The sequence below is a fragment of the Eleginops maclovinus genome, chromosome 9 (genome assembly GCF_036324505.1).
Source record: "Eleginops maclovinus isolate JMC-PN-2008 ecotype Puerto Natales chromosome 9, JC_Emac_rtc_rv5, whole genome shotgun sequence".
NCBI classification, from domain to species: Eukaryota; Metazoa; Chordata; class Actinopteri; order Perciformes; family Eleginopidae; genus Eleginops; species Eleginops maclovinus.
The window spans coordinates 15,038,817-15,060,115 of record NC_086357.1 but is presented as its reverse complement, the minus strand read 5'-3'; the positions used below and the strand labels follow the sequence as shown (position 1 = coordinate 15,060,115).

The window sequence follows — 21,299 nt, the reverse complement described above, 5'->3', positions numbered from 1 at the left end:
ACTTTCTTTAACGCCCTATTCAGTTCACTCAGTCTAAAGGGCGTATTTAGCGCATCCTCCTCCCCCATCTCTTCCTCTAACATATGCCTGTAGCGATCTATTGTGATTTCTCTTCCTCTTGCCTCAATGGGAGTAAGATTCCCTGAACTGTGTACCTGTACCAGCGATTTAGCAATGGCCTCTGCCTTATCCTTACTGCCTACAATAACTCTGTCCTCTACCATCATTATTGGATATTCCAGCTCTCTCCTAATGCCTCTCATTTTTTTAATCATTCCCCATACATTCCCTATTGGGGTAGTTCTGTCCAAAGTTTCACAAAATGCTTTCCAGTACTCTCTCTTAGATTTTTTAACTGTATACCTCACTACCGCTTGACACTGCTTGTACTTTATCAAAGTCTCAAAGTTCAAAGTTTTCTTTAAAATTCTAAAGGCTTTGTTGCGCTCCTTGATAGCCTTCCTGCACTCTTTGGACCACCAAGGCACTATCTTTCTTACCTTACCTGGCCATCTTCTGAAATACAAGGGATAAGTCTTCTTCTGTTAGTTTGTGACCGCAGTTGGCATCCTTAATGTTGCAATACTGACATCTTCTGGAGTAAGTTATCTCCTGCAGTTTTCAGGGTTTTCTCATCGACGCTCTCATAAAGAAGATATCCAAACACGTTCTGCATTTGTGAATGTTGTCCTTTCTCTCCGAAACATCATTCGTGCCTCTCAACCACATGCTTACAGGTTTGGGTACATGACAATGATCACAAAGACCAGTTGGATGCTGCCCTCTTATTGATATTTTCTCTCTTATTTCTGATAATATTATTGAAATCTATAGGGGACTTTTTTGAAAAAATTATGTGAACTAAAAATCTAATTTCACAGTGTAGCACTTTGGTCCAATTAAATAATCTCATTTTATTTTAAAGTTTTTTAAAAAAGAAGGAAAATCAGTTTGCGTTTGGCTAGGCTGCTGTTGACATATTTGAATATTAATTAAAAGTTGAGAATTAAATTCCTTAATAAACAATGTAACCTGATATCCAGTTATGCAAACAACATTGATGAAAACACCACCTTCTAACTATTTCTAACAACAGTATCTGAGATACTTTATCAATACTTAATTTCAATAATCAGTGGGACTAAGTCACCTGCTAATTTACCAGTTAAAGACATTCAGCACAACTCAGGAAAGTACACGAACCATGCAATTCAACAGAATGTAACTCTTCTATTAATATAATGACTCAAGCTGTGAACATGACAAAATCCTTATTTTCTGAGGTTAATAATTAAGGCTGTTTATGTTGATTTAGAGAAAATGTATTCCCTACCCTTGTTTTGTTTTATTTGAACAACAATGCCTTATCTAAAAAGGATTTGAGTGTCCTATTATGGGTGGAGACGGTCGCAGTGATAATACTGCTGACCTCCTGATCAATAATTCAGTGTCTCCGGCAGTGCCCATCAATTATAAATGCCAGGTGGAGTTTTTGGGGAGCAATGCTTCAGGACAGTTGATACGCAGCGGATCTTGATTGGTCAGACGCGCTATGGCCTCAAAGTCCCGCCCCCTGTCATTCATGTAACAGCTGCGTAAAGACAGTGGAGATACAGAATGACCGGAAGTGTGTCCATTCAACGCTGTCGTCACATTTTTTGTACTTTTTCTTTTACAGTGTAAGAATACATAAATGAAAGTCCTGTTAAAAAAAACTTCAACTTCAGTGTTCCTGCTTTTTTGTCGCCTGATTTTGATTATAAAGTCTGCATTTATTTTAATCTTAACATTTTCTCCTTGTTTTTTAGCAGCTTTTATTTTTGGAGTATGTAACCGGATGTGGATGGCACAGCTTATCTCACTTGACTGTGGTGGTGTTTCTGCGGGTGCTGAACGCGGTGGATAGCAGCCGGATAGAAAAAATATAAAGGTGAGATTTCTATCTTTAGACATATATTGCATACACATTCATTTTATATTTATGTCTGTGTCATACCTTGATTGTTTAATGACCGCTTGTATTTGAATATTAAGTAAAGAATGTCAGATGCAAGAGCCTTTGACAAAAGATGCTTGCTTTACAACAGCTGTTTTCGTTCTGTAAGGCACACAACCTTGTTAGAGGCATCAAACACAATATTTATTCGTGTTATCTTCGAGGATTGATGTAAAGGCTGCTACTGGTTTGCTGGATATCTGGTTAGACTCCGGGCCTGTCCTGCAGGAAAAGGCGTTTCACACTTGTCCGATGGTTTAAATCAGGAAAATAGGTAGGCACAGAGCTATTAAATTCAAACACTGAGAATCCATTCATAAAGCAAACTGGGCGACAGTATTAATGTTTTTTTTCACACGCAAACATCGCACTTTTATCCGAAATGTTCAATTATTTCAATGGTTATCGATTATTATCAAGAAATCACACCAAAGCACCATATAATACCATAGACTTACTATTATTGCAAATATGTTGATCATTACAGGAAGATTATTGAATGTAATACATGAAACATTGAGCCATATGGAGCACTGTTCTTGTAGTAGGGTGAAACATTTAGTCCTAAACCAATCAGATCTTGGTTAGTGGCTTCATGATTCCATTCTGCAACAGCAGCACATTTCACTGAAGATGTGATGTAAGAATAAAGACTGGGAAATATATATTTGGTCCAGAATTTTTGGATTTTTAAAATGTATGTGTACTGTGTTCATTAATAAAGAGATAGACAGAGACAGACATCAGGATGGTTGGCCTAACTTCTTCTGCTTTCAAAGCTTTACAATGTTAAAACTGTGATTTAATTGTTGATTCAGCCTTTTCAGTCAGCAGTTTGGTCATTAAAATGAATCAATATAATGGCACAATACCCAGAGCTATAAGACTATAAGAGGAATACTCTTCTGACAGTGATTTCACATTTTAACGGCAAAGAGTGCAGTTTCATGTGTTGGGAACAGTCTGATTGTGAGCGGACAGTTTGCAGGTTGCATCTTTACCTTCTCTTCAGACAGTAAAGTTAGGTAGTGAGACTTAAGGGCAATAATGACGCCACCGCTGTATCTCATGGGAAAATCCTTGTTGTGACAAACAATGACACAGTACCAACCGGAATCAAATTCAAAGGTTGGGTCGATATCTTTTATAAAGTTTCAGATATGAATGTGTCAAAGTTATGAGTTGCGTTCAACCACTGCTGCAAAAAAAACAGTTTTTGCAAAATTAAGTCATTTTAAACTTCAAAGAATTTTATTATTTGATGACAGTCCAAAGATAATTCAATTGCATTTATACAAGACATATTGTAAAAGGAAACATGGAATTTCTTTGTTAGAGCCTAAAAATGCTGGAATATAAGCACAATATGATAGCTATTACCAGCTTTAAGGCCACATCTGTATTGATAATTAGAAATGTTTTTAAAAAATTTTTTAAAAGCACCAAATGCAAAAGAAAACGGTTATAGCTTCCACAACAATCTTTACATTTTGAATCATACCTTTTTTACATTTAAAAACTAGAAACATATGTATACAAACAGACACAGGGCGTTTTTCAAACCAAAACATATGAATTCACCTGCAGACTCTAGCACCAAAAAACATCTCTCACATCCTGGCTACCCCCCGCTCTCTGTCTGCTGTAGAAGAAAAAGAAAGAAGAAGAAGAGATGCTATTTTTAGCTTCCCCTCCTCTGATCTGCATCCCCACGCTTCTTAGAAAAGGCAACACGTGATTGGATGGAAAAGGGGAAAATGTCGTCTCAGGCAACCTGGGAGCATGACAGCAGCTGCAGAAACCATGGATTCCTCTCTGTTTTAGAACATTGTTCGTTAAAAGGCCGCTTGGTGATGTGTTGATAAATGATAATAAAGTTGAAGTATTATTGTGGTAAACCTTAAAAACCTTGACAAGACATTACATTTATTTTAACGATTTTTGTCAATCTTACCAGTTTTTAGTGTCTGACATTTTTCTCAGTGATGAGAAAACATGACTTAATATGTTTTGCCATTAGAGAGAGAAGGCATACAACATCCTCGCAAATTTGGACAGAAGTATTTTATTATTTTATATAAAAAAATTATCAACAACAACATCAATGATCAACATTTTACTGAAGTAAAACCCATTACCCGCGACATTATTAACTTATTGATGCAATAGTGAAGCACTCGTCCTGTTCGATTCCATTGGTCAGTTTAACATCATAGTATTGTATTTTTGTTTTAAAGTATTAAAGAGGTACTTAATGTTGTAGCTGGTCAAGGTGGATCTGTCTTTAAGTACTTCTAACCACTGGTAGCATACAATACAATTACTCGCGACTAGTTTTATTAAATATTTGAGTAAATGTACATCAGTACATGTGATGCATTCGTTTACTATTGCAAATACATAGATCTCTTTGATTTGTTCAGAGTTCATTCTGGTTGACCTTTGAACTGTGAAATAGCAACACTTATTCATGTCCACCTGATTTCACAAAGCAGGGGTTGACCCCTCCATTTTGAAGTATTGACGGTGTCTGTTCAAGGGATGCTTAATCCATTAAGTCTGTTGAATGATAGTATTAGCTCTATGAGAAAAAAAACGTTTTCCCCCTGTTCCAGTCAGACTTTTCTTATATGATTCTTTTATGATATTGGTGCTCATAGTGTCAGATTCGTGGGTTTGGTTTAGGATGGAGGGGGCCATGATCTGTAGTTCTGGTTACAAAAAGACATCATACGTCATACATGAAAGTAGGGAAAGAAGTACTCCGATCATTTATCTATGTAAAAGTACCAACAGTAAACTCAAAGTACAGTTTTACATGTAAAAGCAATGTATTAAAAATGTAGAAAAGTACAAGCATCAAAATAAACCTTTGCATACTATTGATATATTTGTTATGCAATAATGGATAAAATTTTAGTGTCACAAATGTAGAGTTTTTTTAACTTGCTTTATATACTGCTGGGTAGTTTGTGAGTTTCAATGGTCTTATCTTTTCCTATAACAATACATCTTAATTCAATTTGACTATTAACGTATGTTGTATAAATAAATGTACTGAAATTAAATGCAAAATATTTATCTTTCAAAATAACAGAAAATGGAAATAGTCAAGTAAAGACAGCCACCTTAAATTGTACTGTAAAGTCATTGAGTATAGGATTCAAGTTATTTACTGCAAGCAGTGTATACACTCAAACTCAAAATTGATTGTTTTTGTACCTCTGCAGTTGTCAGCAGATTCCTCAGAAATAGTTTTTAAGCAGGAGGGTGTTTGCTGATCTGGAATCGACTGAGGATCAGCTGTCAATCTGCTGGAGGCCGGCTCCTGATTAAATGAGCCTGACTAGCAGCAGCACTTAGCTGGGGATCAATCCTGCTCCTGGAGGCCGTCAATCTCCTTTAGGTGACAGGTTTAGGGGAGAGCCTGATGATATCATCCTCCAGGACATAAACTCACAACTCTTAGTCATGATTGAATTAGGATTAAAGAAAAACACTAAATGTTCGTTTAGAGAGGATGGTTCAAAAGCTTCACCACCGACAATGTGCTCTTCGGTGAAGGTGGATGGTTTTGTTTTATTCATAGTGTTATTTTAATTTCAGGGCATTATATTGTTATTTGACATGTTTTGTTGTAACAGTGAGCTTTGAAACCTTCCCTCCCAAACCTTTTCCAAGTGATATCATTGTTCATAGAGTTACTCTGAGGAAAATGGGAATTGTTCCGATTGTCTTTGCGACGGAGGCATTAACAACACGAGACGCGCTCATTTTACAAGAAAACTAGTTTTACAAGCAAACTCAAATTGACATATTTTCTATATTTATTTTAGTAGTGGGATTTACTTTCATATTGTTAGCATCATGGCTACCGTTAGCGGCCAATCTACTACTGTCCCATGCAAGAAAAAAACAATCTGGTTGTGCTGTGATGCAGTATATATGTCGAGGGCTTTTATTGTGAAAAAGAGAACGCAGCCTGTAGGCAGACAGGGTAAAAACTTGATATGACTCAGCTCAGAAGCATAAATAAAACCTAATGAGGTGATCTTTATATCTTGCAACCCATCTCAGTTTTTAAAACTAAAAGTGACAGCAGTAACATCAGAGATGGAGATTTCAGTGACATTTGGCCATCTTAACTATCATCTCTCTCTGCCTACAAAGGCCTGATCAAAATCGTGCTCCTGCTCCTCCATGACAGAGGCACAGAGTTATCCTCAGCAGTCTAGTTTGACCTCTCAATTCATGTCTCTCCTGACATTCAGCCTCGTCTGAGTGTCTTGTTTCTCGTCATCAAACTGCGGTAGAGGATTTTACTCTCAAAGCAAGTTTGAAAGGACCTCTTAATATGGCTGAACTAGATTCCTTTTGAAATGTCTGAATGTGACGTTGCACTTTAACATTGGAAACACACAAATATAGTCAATATATTCAATATCATAGCACCACACCACTTTTGTTATTTTGTCTAATGTGCAGAATCCAGTTTTATTTGTGAATGGTCAAATGTATCAAAATGATGTTGAGACTTCCCTTTATTGTGGAAACACAAATGGACAACAAGTTCAAAATTCAATATGAAATGATAAATTTCACATGGAAAATAATAAAAATGTAACATTTGTAGGTTGGCAGCTTATGTAGCAGGACTACCAGGAATAAATCAAGCATTTTGATGAACGATTGATTTGTTAAAATATGTGAACCATTCTGTGGCTCCAGATCCCCAATGTTAGAACATGAGGGAATTTTGCACTGTTTTACTTTACCGGGTATAGTCTTCAGACAAAAAAATACATCTTAAGACGTCACCTTTGGCTGTAAGAAATCAAGTTATTCTACATTTTCTGAGTTGTTATCAGGCAAAATTATGAAAAGAGTAATGACAAAATACGTTGTTTGTTTAAGTCCTTTAAACAGAGATCCAAGGTTCAAATAATGTGTAGTTTGTTGGGCTCTGAACAATTTATTTAAATCAAAAATATAACAATTCATCACACCTGACTTGTACCTTTGTTCAAAGGCGGGTTACTATCGAGGCCAAGTGAAAGCATCAGCAACGTCCTGCAGGCTGAAACACATTTGCATAATGAGAATTTGTTAATTACTTTGAGATTAAGCACAGAGGCCTGCAGTCTGTAAGCTTCTGTATCAAATTAGTGTTTAGTGAAGGTTAAGCTAACTCTTTTCTTCAGAGCTCATCTCTGAGACGCAGAGGAAAGGCTGCGGCTCACTACGCCGTCAAAAACATCACAGTCATACGGCCATAAAAACTCTGTAACCATCAAATGCTTGTGTTCATTTTATAGTGCCAAAAATGTTCTGACATAAAAAAGTGTTTTCTAGAGAATTTGAGGAAAGGGAAAATAAATAATGGTGTTAATGGACAGAAGTGGGAAGTTTGGATGACACACAAAGATAATCAAAAGTTTGGTAGCTGAGTTTAAACTGTACGACTTTGGCTTGAAGGTGTATTTCTAACTCAATGTTTTATCCAATGTGCAACAACTGCAACACTGCTTACTCGAATGAAAAAGAAAACAGTCAATAAGAGGCACATGGGCTGAAATATCTACTGATGGTGCAACGGTAACTTGAGCAGATACATTTTTAATAAGGCTAACCAAAGACGAAATTGGATACCAAGCCCCGACTGATCGATTGTGATCCAGCTTACAGCCGTTTGGCTTCATTCGGAGCCAGAGAGAAAGACTCTGTCACATTTTGGGATTTATTTTGTTTACAGTGACAAATAGACTTTGTTTTAGGAATGTTAGTCTCACGCTAGCATTCTGTAATTTTTGGTATACCATGTTATTTTTCTGAAATGTTTTATATATCGAATTCTGCCACATGAACTCATTATTCGGCAACATCAAGATGTGTCATGCTTGTTATCCCCATGATGCATTTTCAATATGTGTATAATAAATATTCACATTAAGAAGCTCAAATCTGATTTAAATTTCTCAGACCGATTCATCATTTATCAAATTAGTACACACATGAGAGACATGATCATAATGTCAGACATCAACTAATCTCTGTTTTTACTTTTAATATTCAAACCACTTCAACACAAAGAAACACTTTTTTAAAAATACATTCACCCCTGCTAAGAGAATCCAAAAGCTCCCACTAGACTGCACGGCCATGTGACATTAGTTTGTTCAGCAGGTGTGTCCCTCTGAGCTTTGTTTGATCAATGACTTTGTGAGGTGGGTCAGTTGATCCAGTGAGGATTGTTGGGTGTCAACAGATTCTACTTCTCCTTCAACCTCTGTGTTGGTTCTCTGTAGTCGGTGGGATTACATTTTCACCCTCAGTGAGTCACACTGCAGTTCACCTCACTGCAGAGCAACGAGACTCATATTTAGTCATCTATAAGACTTGATTAGTGCCAGTCATGTTCAGCGGGGGTAAAATACTGAGTCACAGCTGGTTTTTAAATTGTTTACATCTGATGAACAGTGTAACTGCAGCATTTTGTACATTTCTGAGATAGAGATGTATTCAAATCAAAAATGAAGGCAGCCTTAAGGTGTGAACCACAGACTTGTACAAACACAATGTTGTAATAATTACATAAAAACTATTAAAACATCCTCAAACTGTCCCAGTATTTTTGCACAGTAAATTGTGCGAAGACACTGCAGATCATTTCAAGCCACTTTGGACTTAAATCCATACAGCAGGAATCAGTTTTCTTTCTGCACTGATCAATAATTACATTTATTAATTCAATTCAAGAATAAACAGGTATCGCAGCATTTAAAGCTCTCCCAGGACTTTCAAATATGTACAAACAATTGGAAATTAAATCATTATTTTCTACTGTAAACTTTATATTTAAAACTGAGCATCTCTTATTTTCGAGATTTCCCTTTCATAAATCCTGGATTCAAGAACATATTTTCTTTATAAATCCAGTCGTGTTTTGAATTATATCCAGTAGCTGCAGGCTACAGACTATGTGAGGAAGTAGTGACGTAAAAGCCAGAGCAGAACTTGGCATCAACCTAATGAAATCAATAATATTGTTTCTCTGTTTTAGATGTTCTCAAATCAGGAGCCTGAAATAGTCTCCATTTCCACCAGAAAGACCAGGAAATATGATTTCTCTTTTTACTTGAGCTTGGTATTTGTTTCCTGTCCTCAGCCTCTTTGCATAAAAAACATGATTGTGTTGAGGACAGGTCGTTGCTTCTTCATTATTTAACAAGCACCTTTGAGTTCCTTCATGTAAACCGATAGGCCGTTGCTCTGAGAAGGGTGCAGTTGTTTTGTTTGTGCTTAATTCCCGAAGAGCTCTCGTGTTTCACTGCAGCCGAGCGGAGATAACAGTCTAAATATAGAGCAGGCTGCAGCAACTCTGGGGCCTGTGGGCTCGAGTCATTGTGCTCTCAAGAGTCGAAAAGGTTTCCTGAATCCTTTTAGCCCTGTACTCTTGTAGCCCACTGGTAGTCAGCATGATGACATACCAGCTAACGATGCAACTCCCAGTCATGTAGATGATGGTTTTGCTACAGAATTTTGCATTAAACTTCAAGATGGTGGGAAAGCATTGCATGCCCAAGTCTTGACTATTACTGTAACTTACAAAAATGTGGATTGGCTAGCCTAGTTCAGGCTCTGAATTTCTTGCTTGCGCTCATCTTTACATTTTTACACAAATATCTGTCACTTTCCATAGGAGTTCAACAATGGGAATGTTTTTCAAGAGAGACTTGGAGAAAATATGTGCAATGTATCGCATGTCCTCTCTCTCAATGACACCATTTTTTATATTAACATATTTTATAATTGGTAGGTCTGATTGGTTATATTCCCGTCAGGAGCCAGTTTAAAAAGAGAGAGATTTGTGGTTACATAAACACTTTATTTTAATGTTATGTAAATGATATAAAATAAATCTCAAGTATGAGAGAAATGTACCCACATTTTCCAAATTACGCCTACATGTTGTGACATTTCAAGAAACATTTTAACACCTCTAGCCAGTTTAGGTTATGGAACGTTTAAGTATCTGGATCACATTGAGACTGCTTAAAGTGAATTTTGGTATCAACCTGGGTGTCATCCTTGTATTTCTTTGGCTGTCTTGACAACGTTTTACTCACCACAGTTATACATATTAAGGGACTACTGCAAGGACAAAAGGAATGTGGGAAGGCAGCTTGAGGATCTTTAAAAACTTTAGTGACAGAATCTATGTGTCTTTGAGTCCACTCAGACACAGAAACAAGTGTCCCTAGATCCATGTAGCTGTTGTAGATAACTGCATTGAACAGCAGAAAAGTCTTGGCAAGCGTCTAGCTGATGTAGATATCTGCCGTAATATATAATGAGTATATTGTTCATCTTAGAAGGGTCCTGCAAGTTAAGCTGTTTGCACGAGACTCCTGCTACGAAAGAATCATCACCAAATTCTCTCTGCCCTAATGCTAAAATAATGATCTTATGATAGTATTTGATGGTTTCGACACAGAGTTATTGATGTTAAGATACAGATCCAACTGGTATAAATCAAACTGACTGCTAGTGTGGTTAATTGATCTTCACACATCCCCAGCTGGTTGTGACTGGTTGAACCGTTTGCTTCCAACCTTTTTGCCGAATGGGCATGGGGTTTTCTGTTTTTCCCTTACATCGCAATTTGCTGCTTTGATTCATTACCATTAGGGCAGATGTGCGTTGTTTAAGGCTGACTACTTAATCACAATTTTGCTGAATGTAATAGAAGCTGACAGAATCTAATCTTCTTTCCAAACTCTCATTAAATATATAGCCTTTTAAATATGAAAACTCATGTCTGCAGTTTTCAATAGGTTCTCTGGTTTAATATTTTTAGAGTGTTTTATTGTTCAATAATTTTAAAGAGATGGTCATTCATTGTTTATTACAGCATTCATAAGCGTTCTGTCCACGCCTGAAGGTGCTGCAGATGTGCAAGGATGATTGTTGTTCTCATATGTCTGCCCCTCTTTCATCTTGCCAATTATTTTCTCAATTAGCAGATGTATCATTCTGTAAATGTTATTACATTGCAGGACATTATAATTTCCCACAGCCCAAGTCGATGAAGATAAAAAGCATGTTTTGCTCTTCAGACCAACGTCGCGTATATAGTATAAGGTTTACTTAGGTGTTCTTTTTGTTGCTTTCAAATATTTATTGTCCTGTATATCAACTTTTCAAAGTGTTCAGAAACCTTTCTGCACATTCATAACATATCTCATCATTAATGTTCTCTGGAAAGTTGAAGTATTTTTAGGAAAAACATTAATTGGATTTAATAATATAAAGTCAGAACATTTTAATAAAATACGATATTTTATGAACAAACAGGATTGCCTGGTAGAATTCAGTATGGATTTATAGTTTTCCTATCAAATTGTACAGTGGGGCCAAAAAGTATTTAGTCAGCCACCAATTGTGCAAGTTCTCCCATTTAAAAAGATGAGAGAGGCCTGTAATTTTTATCAAAGGTATACCTCAACTATGAGAGACAAAATGAGAAAAAAGAATCCAGAAAATCACATTGTAGGATTTTTAAAGAATTTATTTCAAATGATTGTGGAAAATAAGTATTTGGTCAATAACAAAAGTTCATCTCAATACTTTGTTATATACCCTTTGTTGGCAATGACAGAGGTCAAACGTTTTCTGTAAGTCTTCACAAGGTTTTCACACACTGTTGCTGGTATTTTGGCCCATTCCTCCATGCAGATCTCCTCTAAAGCAGTGATGTTTTGGGGCTGTCGCTGGGCAACACGGCCTTTCAACTCCCTCCAAAGATTTTCTATGGGGTTGAGATCTGGAGACTGGCTAGGCTACTCCAGGACCTTGAAATGCTTCTTACGGAGCCACTCCTTCGTTGCCATGGCGGTGTGTTTGGGATCACTGTCATGCTGAAAGACCCAGCCATGCTTCATCTTCAGTGCCCTTGCTGATGGAAGGAAGTTTTCACTCAAAATCTCACGATACATGGCCCCATTCATTCTTTCCTTTACACGGATCAGTCGTCCTGGTCCCTTTGCAGAAAAACAGCCCCAAAGCATGATGTTTCCACCCCTATGCTTCACAGTAGGTATGGTGTTCTTTGGATGCAACTCTGCATTCTTTCTCCTCCAAACACGACGAGTTGAGTTTTTACCAAAAAGTTCTATTTTGGTTTCATCTGACCATATGACATTCTCCCAATCCTCTTCTGGATCATCCAAATGCCCTCTAGCAAACTTCAGACGGGCCTGGACATGTACTGGCTTAAGCAGGGGGACACGTCTGGAAGTGCAGGATTTAAGTCCCTGGCGGCGTAGTGTGTTACTGATGGTAGCCTCTGTGACTTTGGTCCCAGCTCTCTGCAGGTCATTCACTAGGTCCCCCCGTGTGGTTCTGGGATTTTTGCTCACCGTTCTTGTGATCATTTTGACCCCACGGGGTGAGATCTTGCGTGGAGCCCCAGATGGAGGGAGATTAGCAGTGGTCTTGTATGTCTTCCATTTTCTAATAATTGCTCCCACAGTTGATTTCTTCACACCAAGCTGCTTACCTATTGCAGATTCAGTTTCCCCAGCCTGGTGCAGGTCTACAATTTTGTCTCTGGTCTCCTTTGACAGCTCTTTGGTCTTGGCCATAGTGGAGTTTGGAGAATGACTGTTTGAGGTTGTGGACAGGTGTTATACTGATAACGAGTTCAAAAAGGTGCCATTAATACAGGTAACGAGTGGAGGACAGAGGAGCCTCTTAAAGAAGAAGTTACAGGTCTGTGAGAGCCAGAAATCTTGCTTGTTTGTAGGTGACCAAATACTTATTTTACCGAGGAATTTATAATTAATTCATTAGAAATCCTACAATGTGATTTTCTGGATTTTATTTTCTCATTCTGTCTCTCATAGTTGAGGTATACCTATGATAAAAAATTACAGGCCTCTCTCATCTTTTTAAATGGGAGAACTTGCACAATTGGTGGCTGACTAAATACTTTTTTGCCCCACTGTATGTCGTAGGATATCGTTTGACGTTGTATAACTGAAACAAATGAGACAGACTCGCAATGGGTTGAATCATATTATTTACAATGGAGTCACTTATTTTCTTCCTGGGCAGATAACTCAGCGGTAAGATCTGTTTAAGTCATATTGGATGCAACATCATTTGCAATGTAATACGTTTGGAACCTCCACCCAGTAAGGAATAGCCGAATATATGATTATTTTTTGTGACCTAGGTTTTTATTGTTTATGTCCACACAGATGGCCTCAGCAACAGCAACCTATGGGCAGAAGGAGTCTTCGGACCAAAACTTCGACTATATGTTCAAGATCCTCATCATTGGCAACAGCAGTGTGGGTAAAACCTCCTTCTTGTTCCGCTACGCTGACGACTCCTTCACACCGGCCTTTGTCAGTACGGTGGGCATCGACTTCAAGGTGAAGACCATCTACAGGAATGACAAGAGGATCAAATTACAGATCTGGGTAAGACATTTGTTGATGTATTTGGCTATGAGAAAGGGTGAGGGTTGTGATATTCACTGGAACATCTGAAACAAAACTTGAGAGTTTGTGATGTTCTCTGGATGTCTGTCCGTACCATGCCTGTACATACCTCGAGCTCAAATATGAACTCATTTGGTTTTATTCAAATGCCAAGGTCACTACGTCCTCACAGGTCATGAATATATATATGGTAATTATGAACATTTCACAAAATTAATATGAAAAAAAGATCAGGGGTTACATTTTGGACTGGCTGCAGCGTGGAGGATGCATACATCTGTGAGGCGAGCGTTCTAGTTTTAGTGTTGTCTAAAAATACAGCAAATAACATTTCATAAGCTATTTGATCAAATGTTCACCGAAGCAGCAAGTTCTGTGAAAAACTGCCCCGTGGTACAGTTTTATTATGCAAACTGTCCTCATGTTGCAGTAAACACACAGAGATCTGCTTCCTCTCTGCAGCCTGCTCATCCAGCTGACACTTGAATGAGTATAATACTCATTCAAGTAATGACCAAAACACAGTTAGTCAAATAGGAACAAACGGGGCGGTGTTTGTTGCATCAGAATTGTGTTGTCCCGAGGGCTCAGCAGTAAACAAAATCACACAGCAGAGTAAACAGAGGCTCCCCGAGGAACAGCTCTCCATGATGTAGATCAACCCCAACCTATAGCAGACAGATGAGCTGTGTGTGTGTGTGTGTGTGTGTGTGTGTGTGTGTGTGTGTGTGTGTGTGTGTGTGTGTGTGTGTGTGTGTGTGTGTGTGTGTGTGTGTGTGTGTGTGTGTGGCCATCTCTGTTGTCAGCCTTTGCCAGGTCTTGCCTCTGGTAAGGGAGACAAGCTTAGCCAATCGGCGCACGAGAAAATGGATGACTGGGTGCTCTCCCCTCCCCCTCTACTACAATATCTCACTCAAGTACATATCCCCCTCCCTCACTACACACACACACACACACACACACACACACACACACACACACACACACACACACACACACTCATATACATAAAATCCCGACCCCCATCTCTTAGCAGTTCCCTCAGCTGAGCCTCCAGTCCAGTAAATATAAAAATTGTTTGAGTCATGACCTCAATTAATATATATTTTATAGATAGATAGATAGATAGATAACTCCAATGTTCATAGCGTTATCTTTGTTTCAAAACTCATGAAGAACCCATAGATGAGTACTCCAAAGTGTTTAACACCCCTCACATTTTAAGTTTAGAGCTGAAGCTCTCGTCCCGAGCAGACTGCAGCATATTGAGTGGATGAGCATAAACTGAACTGATTGGGATCATCAGTATTGAAATGTCAGCGCTGCAGCATTCTAAAAATAGATGAGTGTGCGTGATTAAGTAAATATATACACTAATGAGTCCAAGAAATTAAAACCAAACAAAATAAGTCTTTGTAAGTATTTTGTAATTGTGTGTCAGAGGGAGTTGTAGTTTATGTTACTGTAGAATGCTTGGATGCTACAACGTACGTGTAATTCCCAAGAAGGAAAGGTATGCTAAATTTGGTATGTGTCTTCAAAATGTATATAATAGTAGTAGTGATGACAGCAACTCCTATTCATTTCATAATTACAATATAATAAACCTCTAGCGGAGGCAGTGGTTGAAGCAGGCAATCCACGTCAGTCTCAGTCTTTTGCTCTGCTGATCTGAACACACTGACAGCAGAGTGATGCTGTTGGACCGGAAGCAGCTCGGCTGGGTATCAGAACACAACAGGCTTTAATTCCCTGAGCATTCATTATGGCTTAGCACTGACATTCAATATCACCTGAGTCTGTGTCCAAGCAAAGAAAGAGAGCCCGTGGGAGGTAGAGGTAAGTTCAGTGTTGAGCAAAGCATGTGGCTGGATATAAGGACAAGAACAGGAGTAAATTATTTTAAAAACCACAAGAGGTTTTGATTCAGTCTGACATCATGAATGTTTAGGCTTTTTTAGGCTCAAGTACATCTCGAACTAAGACAGGGAACCAACATTTCTTTTGGGGGGGCAAGTGCATTTTTGAAATACATTTTGATAGGTTTCTGTCTTCCCCAGTGTGTTTACTCAGGTTATTACTGCAATTGCAAACAATCTGCCTTTGTAAAAACACTTTGAAATCATGAATTAAATGTTTACATTTAGTATAATACCTTTTATTTCTCTGAATACGTTAAAAGTTTATCATCATTGCTGCTGTTGTTTTTCCAGGACACGGCAGGTCAGGAGCGTTACCGCACCATCACCACGGCCTACTACCGAGGAGCTATGGGCTTCATCCTCATGTATGACATCACTAATGAAGAGTCCTTCAACGCCGTCCAGGACTGGTATGTTATTGTCTTGGATAGATTGGATTTAAAGCGACAGCATGGAGCTTTACCTTTGAGAGGGACGGCTGTGGAATGGGTTTAGTGATAACGAGTCTGGTAAAAGATGTAGAGATAGATTGATGGATAGAACATAGGATCCTTTTCAAGTTTCTCTGTCTCTTTTTTGGTCTCCTGCTGGGACTGTTAAACTTGAGAGCCATTATACTTTTTCAAACCAAAGTCCAAAGAACTTAAGATTAAGTTGTTCTTGACAGGAGGAACAGAGAGGGAGTTACACCTTTTTGTTATATCACCTTTCAGAAACTTCCAGCCCTGACTGAAGCTTCAAGATTTCTTCCAATGCTATTCCAAAATAAGGACAATGAGGATAAATTGGCTTGTTGTCCTATACTGATATGATACTGAAAAAAAATCCAATAAATATAACATTTTTCAGGACTAGATTTAGTTTCTATGTTTAATCACTTTGATCTAAATATTGGTTTCAGGACGGTGTAGTGCTTTCACTGTATACACTAATAAGAAAAAGTGTAATAGTGATACCTCAGATTTAAGGAGACATTCGGCGTGGGATCTCAGTGTTTGAGTTTCCTCTCTGACTGATGGGGGTTTTGTTTCCTAGGTCGACTCAGATCAAGACGTACTCGTGGGACAACGCCCAGGTGCTGTTGGTAGGGAACAAGTGTGACATGGAAGACGAGCGAGTGGTGGCCGGAGAAAGAGGCCGACAGCTCTCTGAACACCTGGGTGAGTTCACAGTGTACATACACACACACACACACACACACACACACACACACACACACACACACACACACACACACACACACACACACACACACACACACACACACACACACAAACTTCATATCTGTGACTCATTGTTAGGTACACTGACCTGAAGTGAAATGATAGTCAGAGAGAAAGTTTGGCCGGTTTGTGTTTCTAGATTAAAAGTGACGAGATCAACAAAGTCATGAAGATAAACCTTTTGGAAACATGAATTCAAAAAATGTTAAAGATGCATTTCACTAGCTGAACCCTTTCCGACATTTAAACCTACATCCACAGATGAACAAGTTTCCATTTAGAGAGTCTACAGGTGAAGTGGGACAAATCCTTAACTTATAAATACCACGCTGACATTCCCTGGTTGATCAATGGTGTTACATTTAAATTCATTAATATTTAAATAGGAAATGAAGGCATTATCGTAATAAATGTGTGCATACATCTCCTGCTAAATAAATCTGAACATTGGATAAAGCCAAGTTCGTTTTGTATACAAATTTGAGTCAAAGGTTTTTTAAAGAAAGAAGTTTCGATATCTCTTTAAAAATGTAACAGAAATAATACTGCCAACATTAAACAAAAGATCATTCTTGTAAAAATGTCCTACAAGGAACACAAGGCACTACAGATGAATAGGAAAACATATTACTAATTTATATCACCAAACAATTTCCACCGTTGCTTACTTACATTAAAACAAATATTTGATCTATTATAGGTTACAACATGTTATGTAAATGTGCAAATGAGGCATTATATGGTGCTAACTTCTTTTGAATTCAGGAGAATTGTATTGGCACAAATGAACAAAGTTAGTAAGTTAAACACCTAAATGTGTATATTGTATGTTTTCTTTTCACTAGTCTGAAAGAAGGAAAATAGCCCAAAATCTCCTAATTGAACAGTGAATTAAGAAACATTATGTCGACATGTATTGTGTTGCCTTCCACCTCTCTGACCCTCTCCCTGATCCGCTTGCCAGGTTTTGAGTTCTTTGAGGCCAGTGCCAAGGACAACATCAATGTGAAGCAGACCTTTGAGCGGCTGGTGGACATCATCTGTGAAAAGATGTCCGAGAGCCTCGATGCCGGAGATCCAGCTGTCACAGGGGCCAAACAGGGGCCCCAGCTGACAGAGCAGCCCGCTCCTCCTCACCAGGACTGCGCATGTTAAAGCTGACTACTCCCCAAAAAACCCTTTTCCTCCTGCCTCCTCCTTCAGTAGGACCCAGGGGCCTCGGGTCAAATACTCCCATCACCCGTTTAACTCACTTCGTGCTTCTTTCTGTAACCTAGTAAGGATCATTGGCGGAGGGACACAAGAACCAGGTGTAAAAGTGTCTGAAATTCTCTGAGATGCTAGTCGACCAATGGTAGCTGCATGTTTCCGTCTGGTTTGATAAAAGAGCATGAAAGTGTTTTTTTGATCAGTGCAGTCTGACACCTAAGCAAGTTCCATCGAGTGTTTCAGACTCTTTGGAAACCTGGTTCTTGAAGGTTCCCGACCCATCTTCCTTTGTCTCCCTGTTCCTCAGTGTGGTTTTAAAAGAAGGATTTGACGGCGTCCGTCCTCAGAGTGCCATTTAAATCCTTCCGATGTTTACAGTACTTTGTTTCACGTCAGTCAAATGTCTTGAAAATATGTCAGCCTCTCGTACGGAGAATACAGTGGATTAATGTGGGAGGGATGATCCAGCTGAAATCTGCTCCATTCTGATGTGTTACATTTCCTTTATGATTCTGGATGCAGACAGCATAAAACATACACAGATATGTGTGTTAATTGTGGATTCACCTGGTATCTAAACATAGATATTGCAGGTATGAGCAAGTGTTTTGTTTTCATTATCCATCTGAGCCTTTTCATCTGGCCTTTTTTTTTTTTTATGTTTTTGTATTCTGGTGCCCCATTTATTCTTTCAGGACTGGCTTGGAAAAATATAAACAAGTTATAGATACGTAAAAAAAATTGCAAAAAAATCAAGAAATTATATTTATTTCAAATGTACATATAAATGTTGTGCAATATATATAATATCTACAGGTATGCATTTCTTGAAATGAATTTAAAAAGGTATGACATTCTATGAGGATAGTATCAAATATAGGAGGTCTTTGTTGTTTGGTTTGTTTGGATGATGTGTGGAATTGTGTGCACCCTCGGCAGCTCCTCCGTGAGTTGTTTCATTTTCCTGTTGCTTTTGTCTCATGCTGCCTTTCGGAGAAGTCAGAAATGAAAACTTCCCGCTAAGAGAAACAACGTGAAATGACCTTTTGTGTTTGAATCAGAAATGGGAAAATTCCCTCTTTATCATCCTCCAAATCCACTGCGAAAAGTTAAGAATTTTTAAACTTAAAACTTTGTGCTTCTGTTAAGCAAGAAATTGGTCTTGATGCTTATTGTCACAACTGCCTTATCTGAAAAGCATTTTGTGTAACACAGTTGGGCTGGCTAACTATGCTAATTATTGACATCACAGTATTAGGCAAAGAAAATTCTGCAGTTGATGCAAAATTGAAGATGAAATGATGTGAAAACTTGTATTTTTACCATCTTTCCATAATCATTCAGCTTTCCTCATTCTCTAAAATTTGATTGAATAGGTTTGGAGGATGCAAAATACAGTCTGTCTGTTGTTATTATTGTTGTGTTTTGCCTTTATCTGATAGTTTGACCCTACGGAGTGAAAGACAACATCAGGAGAGACTAGAATTACATGTGACACAGTGCAGACTGAGCTCAGAGACTTCATGTTTCCTGCTTAGTGACAAACAGCCCAACAGTAAGCAGCTTCTTCAAAATCAGTATTAAAGCATCTGTTTTTCTGTTTGTGTGTGATGTTATCATCAACGCTCAGTCTTCAGGTGAAGGACAAACAGAACTGTTAAACAACGATCAAATAGCTGGAGGCTGAAATGTTCACTATTTTCTTACACGTCTGGTGTCAATGCAGGATTAAAATATTTGGTACGGAGATATTCCACAGACAGAACTAGTTTGCCAGGTGCTCCTACTTTTCACTTCACCAAAGATTGCTGTAGAGGCAGCTCGCTGTAGGACACCAGGATGAGCAGTGCGACCAAGTTTAAAACTGTATTAAAACAGCTGCTGCTTGGAGGACTGAAGTGAACGCTGGTCATTTAGTTGGGTAATGCTATCAGAAATGTTGAATTGTGAAGATTTCAGTAATAACAGATATCAAGGATATCCAAGGGCAAAACTTTGTAAAAGCATGAGGGTAGTCAAAGGCTAAGCATTTATTTTCAGAGTAATTGTTGCATTAGTTATCTATTAAGTGTGGCATACAAACCTGAAATCACAGACAAGTCACTGCCTTTAAAGGTTAAGAAAATGTGGTCCCTGGTAAAGTGGCCCTTTAATGTATTGACTACTATAAAAAAAAGGGAGTGAAGATCATGACAAACCTGGGAAACAAATGTTATCCTGCGTCTGTTTTACTTCTTACTGGATGTGACTGTTTCTTTTCGGGTAAAATCGAAACTTTTAAACTGTTCTCCTTTCTAATATGTCTTCCTCTCTATATAAACAACCAGAACTGTAAATACTGTCCCTTTGAGTCACATGTGTGGATTGTACTGTATCGACTCAGGCTTGCAACATAGAAATAAAAGAGGAAAAAAAGACAGAAAAAACCTAAAACCACACAAAAGAGCCATGTTGATCTGTATCTGCATTTATTACTAGGCCTTCATTGTTAATGAATGTGTCACTCTGTTACAAAAGCAATACACAATACAGCATCTACACAAAAAATGAAATGCCATCAAGCTTGGTAGAAGTTGCCGACATTAGATCTTCTACTCGCACGCAGGAACATGTACTTTATTTGGTCTCGTGTCACTGCCTCTTCACATCCTCCTCAGTTTGGGCCAGAGAGAATATGCTGTGGATGTTTTTATCTGTACTTTGTGGTAAAACAATAAAAAGTTACTAACAATCAGTTGATTCTTGTTTTTCAAGATGTGCATGTTGGGGGTAAAAGGGCCTAAATAAAATGAATTAAGTTAAAATCTCAAAATAAACTTCTGCAGTATTATTGTGTATTTTGATATTATACATCTTGTTTTAAACATTTACATTTTTCTTTTCTCAAAACACTCAAGATTTCCCACTTGTCCTTTATACTGAAGAACGATGGTTATTAGCTTCTTACATCAAATAGACTAACTAGGTGAATTAATGCAAAACTATGATCCAAAGTGGCTGGTTTATTAGGCTTTTGCAACAAATAACCATGCTATCAAAAAAGGATAAGGCATCATCAGTGACAGAGCAAAATGGGAAACAAGTCATAAAGGGCTGTTCTGTGTTATTGCTGCCGATGGTTAATTCCTGAACATCTGTTTACTGGTTCAACAATCAGATCCTCCTTTAACTTGAACAATTAAAATATAAAGATTTGTGATTTTATATTGTAACGCTTGCTGAAACATTAAATGTTTTAACCTCGTTTTTGAATCAACATATGCTCACGAAAACCAAACCATACACTCATAGAAAATAGCATCAATATGCATGTCCTTTTAAAGATATAAGACAGCAAATTAATTTGTAATTTCTCAATTAACCAGCAGATGGAGACACCTAGTTAAAGATGTGAGGCAGATTTCAACAAAAACACTTCCACAATCTTCTCTTAATGTTCTCT

General features: G+C 38.0%; 1 protein-coding gene across 1 annotated transcript; it reads left to right on the top strand.

Annotated features, from left to right (window-relative positions):
• The first annotated feature begins 1,661 nt into the window (after window positions 1-1,661).
• Window positions 1,662-20,588, top strand: rab3ab (RAB3A, member RAS oncogene family, b). The gene is made up of 6 exons (XM_063891246.1): window positions 1,662-1,679; window positions 1,809-1,930; window positions 13,258-13,482; window positions 15,717-15,835; window positions 16,461-16,585; window positions 17,613-20,588. The coding sequence occupies exons 3-6, from the start codon at window positions 13,258-13,260 to the stop codon at window positions 17,801-17,803; spliced, it is 660 nt and encodes a 219-aa protein (XP_063747316.1). The 5' UTR covers window positions 1,662-1,679; window positions 1,809-1,930; the 3' UTR covers window positions 17,804-20,588.
• Window positions 20,589-21,299: the final 711 nt, after the last annotated feature.

What these genes read in the sequence shown, in the direction of transcription:
- rab3ab (XM_063891246.1), top strand. Translation starts at nt 13,258, where the DNA reads ATGGCCTCAGCAACAGCAACCTATGGGCAGAAGGAGTCTTCGGACCAA. An exon ending in TTCAACGCCGTCCAGGACTG is followed by an intron (nt 15,836 to 16,460) that starts GTATGTTATTGT and finishes TTTGTTTCCTAG; the next exon opens with GTCGACTCAGATCAAGACGT. An exon ending in ACAGCTCTCTGAACACCTGG is followed by an intron (nt 16,586 to 17,612) that starts GTGAGTTCACAG and finishes TCCGCTTGCCAG; the next exon opens with GTTTTGAGTTCTTTGAGGCC.